Genomic DNA, 12,427 nt, shown 5'->3' with positions numbered 1-12,427 from the left:
AAGTCCACAATCAGTCAATCACATTTCTTCACCTTTCCCCTTGTCTTTCCTCAGACAAAGTTCAAAGTAAACGCATTATCAAACTACATATATGTCACCATATACAACCCTGAGATTCATTTTCTTGTGGGCATACTCAGTAAATCCAAGCTACACAGTAGAATCAATGCAAGACCGCACCCAACAGGATGGACAAGCAATCAACGTGCAAAAGACAACAGACTGTAAAAATACAAAAGAAATAATAATAATAAATAAATAAGCAATAAATATCGAGAATATGAGACGAAGTCCTTAAAAGTGTGAGCATAGCTTGTGGGAACAGCTCACTGATGGGGCAAAGGAAGTTATCTGCTCTGGTTCATAGATCATAGAATAGTACAGCACAGTACAGGCCCTTCAGCCTACATTGTTGTGCCAACCCTTAAACCCTGCCTCCCATATAACCCTCCACCTTAAATTCCTCCATATATCTGTCTAGTAGTCTCTTAAACTTCACTAGTGTATCTGCCTCCACCACTGACTCAGGCAGTGCATTCCACGCACCAACCACTCTCTGAGTAAAAACCCTTCCTCTAATATCCCCCTTGAACTTCTCACCCCTTACCTTAAAGCCATGTCCTCTTGTATTGAGCAGTGGTGCCCTGGGGAAGAGGCGCTGGCTGTCCACTCTATCTATTCCTCTTAAGATCTTGTACACCTCCATCATGTCTCCTCTCATCCTCCTTCTCTCCAAAGTGTAAAGCCCTAGCTCCCTTAATCTCTGATCATAATGCATACTCTCTAAACCAGGCAGCATCCTGGTAAATCTCCTCTGTACCCTTTCCAATGCTTCCACATCCTTCCTATAGTGAGGCGACCAGAACTGGACACAGTACTCCAAGTGTGGCCTAACCAGAGTTCTATAGAGCTGCATCATTACCCCACGACTTTTAAACTCTATCCCTCAACTTATGAAAGCTAACACCCCATAAGCTTTCTTAACTACCCTATCTACCTGTGAGGCAACTTTCAGGGATCTGTGGGCATGTACCCCCAGATCCCTCTGCTCCTCCACACTACCAAGTAACCTGCCAACAGCCTGATGGTTGAGGGATGATAACTTCCTGGTGGTGTGGGTCCTAGGGCTCCTGTACCTTCTCCCTGATGGTAGCATGACACCTGTGGGGTGGGGGGGGGGCAGTGAGAGAGGATGAATGCAGCTTTCCTGCACCAACGCTCGATGTCAATGTGCTCAGTGGAGAGGAGGGCTTTACCCAAGATGAACCGAGCCATATCCACTACTTTCGCTAGAACCTTCCATTCACGGGTACCTTTAGGTATTCAGTTCCTTGACGTGGTCTCCTGGCAACCATGTTCTGAAATAGCAATTATATAGTATAATTGGATTCTTAAGAAGCTTGCCACCTTACTGGACAAAGCAGCCTACTTAATAGGCCCTCTATCCACAACCATTCACCTACTCCACCACCAACGCACAGCAGGAGCTGATTGTGCCATCTACCGGATACACTGCAGCAGTCCACCAAGGATTTTGAGACAGCAGCTTTGAAACCCACACTTCTATCTGCTGGAAGGACAAAGGCAGCAAAAGAACAGGGAACACCATGATCTGGAAGTTTGAAGTGTCTAAAGATAAAGATTAGTTTTATTGTCACTTGTACTGTACATTGAAACTTCAGAATGTACAGTGAAATGGACCATTTGGGTCAAATCTGAGAGGGACAGCAACTTCAGATTTCTCGGTTTTATCATTTCCGAGGAGTTGTCCTCAGCCCAGCACGTAAGCACAATTACAAAGAAAGCACAGCAGCTCCTCTAGTTCCTTAGGAGTTTATGAAGATAAGGCATGATATCTTAAACTTTGACCAACTTCTGCAGATGTGTAGTGGAGAATATATTGACCGGCTCCATCACAGCCTGGTATGGAAAGACTGGCTCTCTTTTGGTGGTGAATTTGTGGAATAGGCAGCTGCGGAGGCCAGGTCATTGGGTGTATTTAAGGCGGAGATTGATAGGTTCTTGATTGGCCATGGCATCAAAGGTTAAGGAGTGAAGGCCAGGGAGTGGGGCTGAGGAGGGGAAAAAAAGATCAGCCATGATTGAATGGTGGAACAGACTCGATGGGCCAAATGGCCTAACTTTGCTCTGATGTCTTATGGTCTATCGTCTTTAATGGAAATCATACAAAAAGTTGTGGATCTGGCCTAGTCCATCACGGGTTAAGCCCTCCCCACCACTCAGGACATCTATACAGAACGCTGTCACAGGAAAGCAGCATCCATCATCAGGGACCCCCAGGACATGCTCTCCTCTCACTGCTACCATCAAGATGGTGGTAGAGGAGCCTCAGGACTCACACCACCAGGTTTAGGAACAGTTATTACCCCTCAACCATCAGGCTCTTGAACCAGAGGGGATAACATCACTCGCCCCATCACTGAACTGTTCACGCAATCTATAGACTCGTGACGAAGGCCCGTCACTGACTATGGACGGCACATGGTGCACTCAGTAAAACACTCATCCCCAGCAGTAATAGTGACTGGGTCTGAAACAGAGCTGCTGCATGGAGCTGTCTCATAGAGGCAGCAGCAACCTGCACAGGGGTGCTGATGGTGGAGGATACCATCTTTAATTGGATAATTGAGTTAATTAGCTTCTGGTTGGTCTAGGGGGAGGGGCTTAGCAGTTAAAAGCCTCAGGTTACCAAGGCTTTGGGGTATGGCGGTAATGTACCATTAAGCTGGATGCCAACCGCCGTAAAACAAGATACAGACAGACAGGCTTTGGGGTCAGTTTTCTTTTGTGTTTAGTCTGAGGGTGGGTATTTATAGATATTGTTTTCTTTCCCAATTTTTGTCTTGTTTTGAGGTAAATAAAAGCACCTCAATTTATTTTTGCGACTCAAGCCACCTGGTTATTTTTCTTAAACAATTGACCCACAGTTTTTTGTGACAACTCAATTTCAAGAACTCTTCATGTCCTCTATTTATTGCTTACTTATGTATTCATTATAATTATTTCTCCTTTCTTTCTGTATTTGCACAGTTTGTTGTCTTTTGCACACTTGTTGTTTGTCCATCCTGTCGGGGGCGGCCTTTCAGTGATTCTATAGTGTTTCTTCTATTTACTGTGAATGCCCACAAGAAAATTAATCTCTGGGTAGTATATGGTGATGTATACGTACTTCCGTAATAAATTTACCTTGAACTTTGGTTTATTACTTTTCACATATATAGAGGTAGACTGCAAAGCTTGTCTTGCATACTGTTTATGCAAGTTAATTCATTACACAGTGCATTGAGGTAGAACAATTACAGAATGCCAAATAAAGTGCAACAGCTACAGAGAAGCTGCAGTACAGGCAGACAATGAGTTACAAGAATAATAAAGCAATTCCAATTCCAGTTCCAATTCTGTCCCTTCCCGAATTGAAATCATCCTTGTCCTCGTCCCATTCAAAGGTTCAAAGTGCATTTAGTATCAAAGTGCGTATAAATTACACAGCCTTGAGATTTATCTGCTTACAGGCAGCTATAAAGTAAGAAACCTGGAAGATCCCAATTTAAACGAATGCGCAGAGAGAGAGAAAAACAAATCAAATCAAACAAACAATAAAAGCAAGCAACAGCATTCAGAACGAAATTGGGTCCATAGACACGAAGCTGGGAGCAGACGGAGTCGGTCCATGGCCTCAGACTCAGTTCGTCACTCAGCGGGGCAAATCACTGCAAAGCTTACAGATATGAGGCCTGGGGCAGCTGGAGCTTTTCCTCAACACTTCTCTTTAGTGTGCTGGACTTCTCTCCACTGGGAGCCATTTCCCACCTCCCCACTAATTTACTTCACTAGAACTCTGGTCCCACCTTGCTTCAAGATCAGTCCATCCCAACAAAGCATTACCAAGGATGGGGCCCCATGAATCTTATCCTACTCCTCAACCAGGGGTTCCCGATCTGGGGTCCATGGCATAAAAAAAAAGTTTGGGAACCGCTGTCCGAAGCAAATCTATGAACCACGCCATCTCCCTATTAAACCCCGCGTCAATTTACCTGTGGCTTAGGTAGTAACATAGAGATTATTATCACAGTGGTCCTTTTTAGTTAAGACATTAGCTGCTTGCACTCTCTCGGCAACTTTGTCCTGGTTCTACTGATGTCCATTGAAAGGTAGGGGGCAGGGCTTGTGTGATTGATGGAAGAAACAAAAATAAATTGAGGCAGTTTCATTGTTTTACCATGAGCTGTTGCAACTTTATAAAACACTGGTTGGACCACATCTGGCGTATTGTGTACAGTTATGGCCGCCCCACTATAGGAATGATGGTGAGGCTTTGGAGAGGGTGCAGAAGAGATTTACCAGGATGCTGCCTGGTTTTGAAAGCATAAGTTACCACGAGAACACGAGGAATTCTGCAGATGCTGGAAATTCAAGCCACACACATCAAAGTTGCTGGTGAACGCAGCAGGCCAGGCAACACCTCTAGGAAGAGGTACAGTCGACTTTTCGGGCCGAGACCCTTCGTCAGGACTAACTGAAGGAAGAGCTAGTAAGATGTAAGAGTTACCACGAGAGCCTGGGTTGTTTTCACTGGAGCATTGGAGGTTGAGGACAGAGCTGATAGAGGTTTACAAGATTATGAGAGGCAGAGATAGACTGGACAGAGATGATCTGTTTTCCAGGATTGATATGATACCAGGGGGCATGCATTGAAGGTGAGAGGGGGTAGGTTCGAGTTGGATGTGAGTGGTAAGTTTTTTTACTCAGAGAGTTGTGGATGCCTGGAATGCACTGCCTGGTATGGCAGTAGAGGCAAATACATAAGAGGCTTTTAGAGATGTCTGAAAGATGGAGGGATTTGGACGTGGTGTAGGTACGAGGGATTAGTGTTTGGGTGTTTCTGATTTGCTTTTTAGCTGGTTCAGCACAACTTTGTGGGCTGAGTTTCCTGTTCCTGCACTGTAAACGTTCTGAGTTCTAATCTGGAATCCAATTTTCGAAAGACTGGGTTAATTATTCCAACATGAGAATTTTGAAACAAGTGTTTAATGTTCCTCTCTGCAGTTGAAGAGAAATTCACAACAACATTGATCAAGTGTACTGAGATACTAATAGTTCCTTTCTTGTTCTTTCAGCTTCTGAAGTGGATCTGTCCAGTGCTGTCTGCCTTGGCCTTGTTGAAGGAGTTATTGGGAAGTTTCAATTTCACCCAGGTAAGGCTGCATTTGCTGCAGTCAAAGGGCTGATGTTATCAAAACACCACACCCACTAATGCAATCGCTGCAAAAATCATTTCAGTGTGGCTCACTAGACTGCTTTCAAAAGGCTTCTCACAATACTCTGGCTACAGTGAAGTGGTTACATTTCATGAGATCTAGGTACATAAACACATTACCTGATGTGGAGAGACGAGAGACAGCAGATGCTAGAGTCCAGAGTCAAAAACCTGCAGATGCTAGAGTCCAGAGTCAAAAACCTGCAGATGCTAGAATCCAGAGTGAAAAACCTGCAGATGCTAGAATCCGGAGTCGAAAACCTGCAGATGCTAGAATTCGGAGTCAAAAACCTGCAGGTGCTAGAATCCAGAGTCAAAAACCTGCAGATGCTAGAATCCGGAGTGAAAAACCTGCAGATGCTAGAATCCAGAGTCAAAAACCTGCAGATGCTAGAATCCGGAGTGAAAAACCTGCAGATGCTAGAATCCAGAGTCAAAAACCTGCAGATGCTAGAATCCAGAGTGAAAAACCTGCAGATGCTAGAGTCCAGAGTCAAAAACCTGCAGATGCTAGAATCCGGAGTGAAAAACCTGCAGATGCTAGAATCCGGAGTGAAAAACCTGCAGATGCTAGAATCCGGAGTGAAAAACCTGCAGGTGCTAGAATCTGGAGTGAAAAACCTGCAGATGCTAGAATCCGGAGTGAAAAACCTGCAGATGCTAGAATACGGAGTGAAAAACCTGCAGATGCTAGAGTCCAGAGTCAAAAACCCGCAGATGCTAGAATCCAGAGTGAAAAACCTGCAGATGCTAGAGTCCAGAGTCAAAAACCCGCAGATGCTAGAATCCAGAGTGAAAAACCTGCAGATGCTAGAATCCGGAGTCAAAAACCTGCAGATGCTAGAATCTGGAGTCAAAAACCTGCAGATGCTAGAATCCGGAGTCAAAAACCTGCAGATGCTAGAATCCGGAGTGAAAAACCTGCAGGTGCTAGAATCCAGAGTCAAAAACCTGCAGATGCTAGAATCCAGAGTGGAAAAACCTGCAGATGTTGGAATCTGCAGATGCTGTAAATCAGAGTAAAAAATGCAAATGCTGGAATCTAGAGTGAAAAACCTACAGATGTTGGAATCCAGAATGAAAAACCTGCAGATATTGGAATCCAGAGTGGAAGACCTGCAGATGTTGGAATCCAGAGTGGAAGAACCTGCAGATGTTGGAATCCAGGGAGAAAACCTGCAAATGCTTAAATCTGGAGTGAAAAACCTGAAGATGCTGGAATCCGGTGTGAAAACCTGCAAGTGCTGGAATGTGGAACAAAAAACTTACAGATGTTCGAATCCAGAGTGAAAAACCTGCAGATGCTGGAATCCAGAGTAAAAACCCTGCAGATGCTGGAATCCAGAGTGAAAAACCTGCAGATGCTAGAGTCCAGAGTCAAAAACCTGCAGATGCTAGAATCCAGAGTCAAAAACCTGCAGATGCTAGAATCCAGAGTCAAAAACCTGCAGATGCTAGAATCCGGAGTCAAAAACCTGCAGATGCTAGAATCCGGAGTCAAAAACCTGCAGATGCTAGAATCCGGAGTGAAAAACCTGCAGGTGCTAGAATCCGGAGTCAAAAACCTGCAGGTGCTAGAATCCGGAGTGAAAAACCTGCAGATGCTAGAATCCGGAGTGAAAAACCTGCAGATGCTAGAATCCGGAGTCAAAAACCTGCAGATGCTAGAATCCGGAGTGAAAAACCTGCAGATGCTAGAGTCCAGAGTCAAAAACCTGCAGATGCTAGAATCCAGAGTGGAAAAACCTGCAGATGTTGGAATCTGCAGATGCTGTAAATCAGAGTAAAAAATGCAAATGCTGGAATCTAGAGTGAAAAACCTACATATGTTGGAATCCAGAATGAAAAACCTGCAGATATTGGAATCCAGAGTGGAAGACCTGCAGATGTTGGAATCCAGAGTGGAAGAACCTGCAGATGTTGGAATCCAGGGGGAAAACCTGCAAATGCTTAAATCTGGAGTGAAAAACCTGCAGATGCTGGAATCCGGTGTGAAAACCTGCAAGTGCTGGAATGTGGAACAAAAAACTTACAGATGTTCGAATCCAGAGTGAAAAACTTGCAGGTTGGAATCCGGAGTAGAAAGCCTGCAGATAGTAGAATCTAGAGTGAAAAACCTGCAGATGCTGGAATCCAGAGTAAAAACCCTGCAGATGCTGGAATCCAGAGTGAAAAACTTGCAAATGCTTGAATCTGGAGCAAAAAACTACAAATGCAGGAATCTAGAGTGAAGAACCTTCAGATGCTGGAATCCAGAGTGAAAACTTGCAGTTGTTGGAATCTGGAGTGAAAACTCTGCTGATATTGGAATCCAGAGTTGATGCAGGAATTCAGGGGTTAGGCAGTGTCTAGTGAAGGAAATGGACAGTTGACATTTTTGGTTGAGATTGCGGTCCAGATGGATGATCTCAATCTGAATCTCGTCTGTCCATTTCTCTCCATAGATGCTGCCTGGCCTGTTGAGATCCTCCAGCAAATCGCCTTTTTCACAGTGCACCTGATGTACTTAAGTTAACATAACCAAGCTGATGGTGTGGGCTAGTGAGTGCTGGATGGCTGTAGAATCAGCTTGGGTCGTTGACGTCATCTGACCTTAGCTGGAATAGATGAGGGAAGGGCTGGAAGTTTGGGGTGGATTCTCTGGAGGCTGACAGAAGTAGCTCCAGGGCAAAGAGTTGAAGTTATGTGGATAGGCTGGGAGCACCAGGATCCCTCTCACCAGGGAGAAAAGAAAAAGCAGAAATTTGTTCTAAGAGTCTGAACTCTTGCAGGCTGTAATTTGAGTTTAGAAAATGTCTGAAGCATCCCAGGATATCAGATTTAAGGTGGTCGAAAAACAAACCAGAAGAAGCAGGAGAGAAGTGGTTGTGATCAGGAATGGCCATGGTAAAAAGGCTGTCAGTAGTGGTTTGGATAAATGCTCGAGGGGAAGAGTGTAGGAATAGAAGGAAGGACCAGGGAGAGAATTAAGCGGATCGGTTCTCGAAAGAGCTAGTGAGGACATAGTGGGCTGAATGTCCTCCACATACTGTTCTGTTCCGTGATCCTGTTTGGTAATTGGCCTCTCCCTCACTGGTGGGAAGAGTGTGTGTGTGTGTGTGTGTGTGTGTGTGTGTGTGTGTGTGTGGTGTATGGGGTGTCAGGGAGGGGTAGCACCTCTGGTGGGGGAACACGTTGCATCCTTTTCAAGGTGGTTAGTCCACCTCTGATCCCCACCTGGCACTCAGCTCTCACGTGTGGCTCCCCGTAGCAGTTTGCATGCGACAGCGGCCACACCCCGGGCAACGGCTTCGACAAGCCGGCTAAACCAGGTGAGGGTAGCCGACGGGTCTCAAACCCTCGGTGAGATAGGGAGTTGTCTCTCGCAGCGTGTGAAGACAGACTCTGGCCGATTGAGCGGATGAGACCAATGGAAGGTCCAACGGTTAAGAAGGCGGTCTCTGCAAGCGTCGCGGAACGTGTAGAGCAGGACAAGACACAGGTCATCCACTGCGCCTAGTCCCGTCTCCAGCCGTCTCGACTCTGTCTTGCCACTGGATCCAGATGGGAATTGGTAAGAGAGAGTGAGGCTGACGCTGCGCAACTCTCCCTCACTTAAATCCAAATCAAGCGCTAGTCTCGACACCATCATAATGGAGTTGAGGTCCTCATCGACTTTGACGATGGACGAACACAAAGAAGTGTGTGTTTGTGTGTTAGTGTTATTTGGACGGCATGGTTCACAGCACAGCCTCAGAATCAGGCTTAATATCACATCAGGGCCATTTAAGAAACTCTTATATATACACACAGATGATAGAAAAAGTATATATTTTTTTAATTGAGATACAGCGTGGAGTAGACTCTTCCGGTCATTCGAGCCGTGCCGTCCGGCAATTCCCCAAGTTAATGCTAGCCTAATCACAGGACAATTTACAATAGCCAATTAACCGACCAATCAGTACATCTGTGGACTGTGGGAAATGGAGGTCTATGTAGGAGGGAAGGGTTTGACTGATCTGAGAATAGGTTAAAATGTTGGCACAACGTTCTGGAACGAAGGGCCTGTACTGTGCCATTCCATGATCTTCTGTGTTCTAAACGCCTGCCCCGTTTGGGGATTGGCCCTATGAGATTGTCTATTTTTGTTTTTACAGACTTGGAATGCTTCCTGGTCCTCGTTCAGCAGAAGGGTTTGGTCGGCACAGTTCCCGGGAAGCACGACATGTATAAAATCACCAAGGTGGCTGTGATACCGCTGACTGATGCTGATCCTCCAGATCTGAAGCTGGAGGTAAAAGTTCAGAGCATTATCAAAGTTTCAAAGTACGTTTATTATCATATAATGTATAAATTATACATCCTTGAGATTTGTTTGCTTACAGGCAGCAACAAAGCAAGAACCCCGAGGGAACCCAATTTTAATAAAATAAAGACCAACACCCGATGCGCAGAGAATGGGGAAAAGAACACAAGTTATGTAAATGATGGAAGCGAACAACAACATTTCGAACTAAAATGAGTTTTTAGATCGAACCCTGCAGCAGCCCATTGTAGGCCCAAAGCCTCGGTATCAGTTCATCATATTAGCTTGCATGGAGCGCAGCTGCCTGGGCAGTCTTCATAGACTCAGCACCATGGAGAGAGGAGTGAACATCGCGGGAGAGTGAGCGAAATCACCTCTAATCCCAACACACTGTCATTTCACTTTAAATTGTCCAAACGGCATGTCATACCTCACACTGGGACCCAGGCACCACTGCAGCGAAAGGCTCCGGGCCTTGACCTTCTTTGTGGTAGAAGTTGGGAGGTGGTGTCAGTTAGCCTGTAGTGGTATAATACACAGCAGTGTAGGCCTGTAGCCTGTAATAACTTTCCTACCCCATGAAACCAGCAACTGGTGGCTCCAAAACCTCTTGCCTGCAGAGATCTGAACCCAAACCCAGGTTAAGACTGCTCTAGGGACTGAAGCAGATGTCCCACCTCTCCCGGAAGTTCCGGGAGTCTCCTGCATATTAATAGTGGCTCCCTGATGCCCACAAATTATATACAATATCTCGGAAATCAATTTTTTTGAGAGCGAGTGAGCGAGAAAGAGAGAGCAAGAGAGCGAGAGAGCGTGTGCGAGAGAGAGAGAGCGAGCGCAAGAGTGACCACGAGAGAGATAGAAAGAGAGAGCGAGAGAGCACGCCATGGGAGAGTGTTCCAAAAAAAGAAAATATAAAACATACGTCACCTCAAACTACCCTAAAGTGTACCCCTGCCTAATAGGGGTCAAAAATAATGACAGTGTTGCTCGCTGCACTGTTTGCAACAGTGACTTTTCTATTGTCCATGGTGGGTTAAGACTGTAAAAGACATGTTGAGGTGAGCTTAACAGGTGTCATTCGTTCATTAGCATAGCTAATGTTATTTAAACTAGCTGGCTAGCTGCTAAGGAGCTACTCTATTGCAGACATCCCACCTCTCCCAGAAGTTCCGGGAGTCTTCCGCAAATTGACCGTGCTACCTCCCTGAAATGAGTTTTTGCAGGGTGGGATGTCTGCTGAGGGAGCAAAAGGAAGAGAGTGGAGTCTTGGGAGCTGGACTACCTGATGGCCAGCTCAGCTTTACTTCTGGGGTCATAACCACAAGAGGTTCTGCAGACACTGGAAATCCTGAGCAACTCACACACACAAAATGTTGTCCCGGTGGAGGCTCTCAGCCCGAAAAGTCGACTGTTTATTCTTCTCCACAGATGCAGCCTGGCTTGCTAAGTTCTTCCAGGATTTTGTGTGTGTGTTGCTCTTTATTTGTGGGGTCTCCTGGCAACCACAGAACAGTGGTGGAAAGCAGAAAATGGGGGCGGGGAGGAAAAGATGTGCTTGGTGGTGGGATCCTGTTGGACGTATTACAAGCCCACAGGCTCTCACAGCTACCTAGACTACACCTCATCCCACCAAGCTACTTGTAAAAAAGGCCATCCCCTTCTCTCAATTCCTCTGCCTCTGCTGCATCTGCTCTCAGGATGAGGCTTTTCATTCTAGAACGAAGGAAATGTCCTCCTTTTTCAAAGAAAAGGAATTCCCTTCCTCCACCATCAATGCTGCCTTCAACCACATCTCTTCCATTTAACACACATCTGCTCTTACCCATCCTCCTGCAACCCTACCAGGAATTGGGTTCCTCTTGTCCTCACCTACCACCCCACCAGCTTCCGCGTCCTGCACATATTTCTCCGAAACTTGCGCCATCTCCAATGGGATCCCAGCACCAAATACATCTTTCCCTCCCCCCCTCCACTTTCTGCTTTCCACAGGGATCGCTCCCTACACGCCTCCCTTGTCCATTCGTCCCTCCCCACTGATCCCCCTCCTGGCACTTATCCTTGCCAGTGGAATAAGTGCTACACCTGCCCCTACACCCCTTCGCTCACTACCATTCAGGGCCCTAAACAGTCCTTCCAGTGAGATGATAGTCCACCTATAAGTCTGTTGGAGGTCATATACTGTGTCCGGTGCTCCCGGTGTGGCTTCCTGTATATCAGTATGACCTGACGTAGATCGGGAGACCGCTTCGATGAGCGTCTACGCTCCATCCGCCAGAACAAGCGGGATCTCCCAGTGGCCACCCATTTTAATTCCGCTTCTTATTCCCATTCCGATATGTCCATCCATGACCTCCTCCGCCGTTGTGATGAGGCCACACTTGGGTTGGAGGAACAGCGCCTTATATTCCGTTTGGGTAGCCTCCAAACTGATGGCATGAACATCGATTTCTCAGACTTCCAGTAATGACCCCACCACCTCATCCCTTCACCATTTCCCATCCCCTTTTCCCTCTCTCACCATGTCTCCTCGTGTGCCCATCGCTTCCCACTGGTGCTGCCCCCCCCCCTTTTGCTTTCTTCCATGGGCTCCTGTCTCTTTCACCAATCAACTTCCCAGCTCTTTACTTCATTCCCCTCCAGGTTTCACCCATCACCTGGCGTTTCTCTCTCCCTCCCCCCACATTTTAAAATCTACTCCTCAGCTTTTTTTCTCCAGTCCTGATGAAGGGTTTCGGCCCGAAACGTCGACTGTTCACTCTTTTCCATAGATGCTGCCTGGCCTGCCGAGTTCCCCCGGCATTTTATGTGTGAAATAACTGTGTTGATCCACCTGGGACGGAGGGCTTTTGACTGTTTATTTT

The 12,427-nt window shown here is 46.3% G+C and overlaps 1 protein-coding gene across 1 annotated transcript in view; it reads left to right on the top strand.

The window, feature by feature from the left end:
* Positions 1-12,427, top strand: part of LOC134351224 (phosphatidylinositide phosphatase SAC2-like) — a 91,144-nt gene that overhangs the window by 7,170 nt on the left and 71,547 nt on the right. Inside the window, exons 2-3 of the mRNA XM_063057329.1 lie at positions 5,139-5,216; positions 9,415-9,551. Of these exons, the coding sequence (XP_062913399.1) occupies positions 5,139-5,216; positions 9,415-9,551 (215 nt within the window). The remainder of the gene's footprint in view (positions 1-5,138; positions 5,217-9,414; positions 9,552-12,427) is intronic.

The sequence above is a fragment of the Mobula hypostoma genome, chromosome 8, assembly GCF_963921235.1.
Source record: "Mobula hypostoma chromosome 8, sMobHyp1.1, whole genome shotgun sequence".
Classification (NCBI taxonomy): Eukaryota; Metazoa; Chordata; class Chondrichthyes; order Myliobatiformes; family Myliobatidae; genus Mobula; species Mobula hypostoma.
This window is presented reverse-complemented; position numbering and strand designations above follow the sequence as displayed.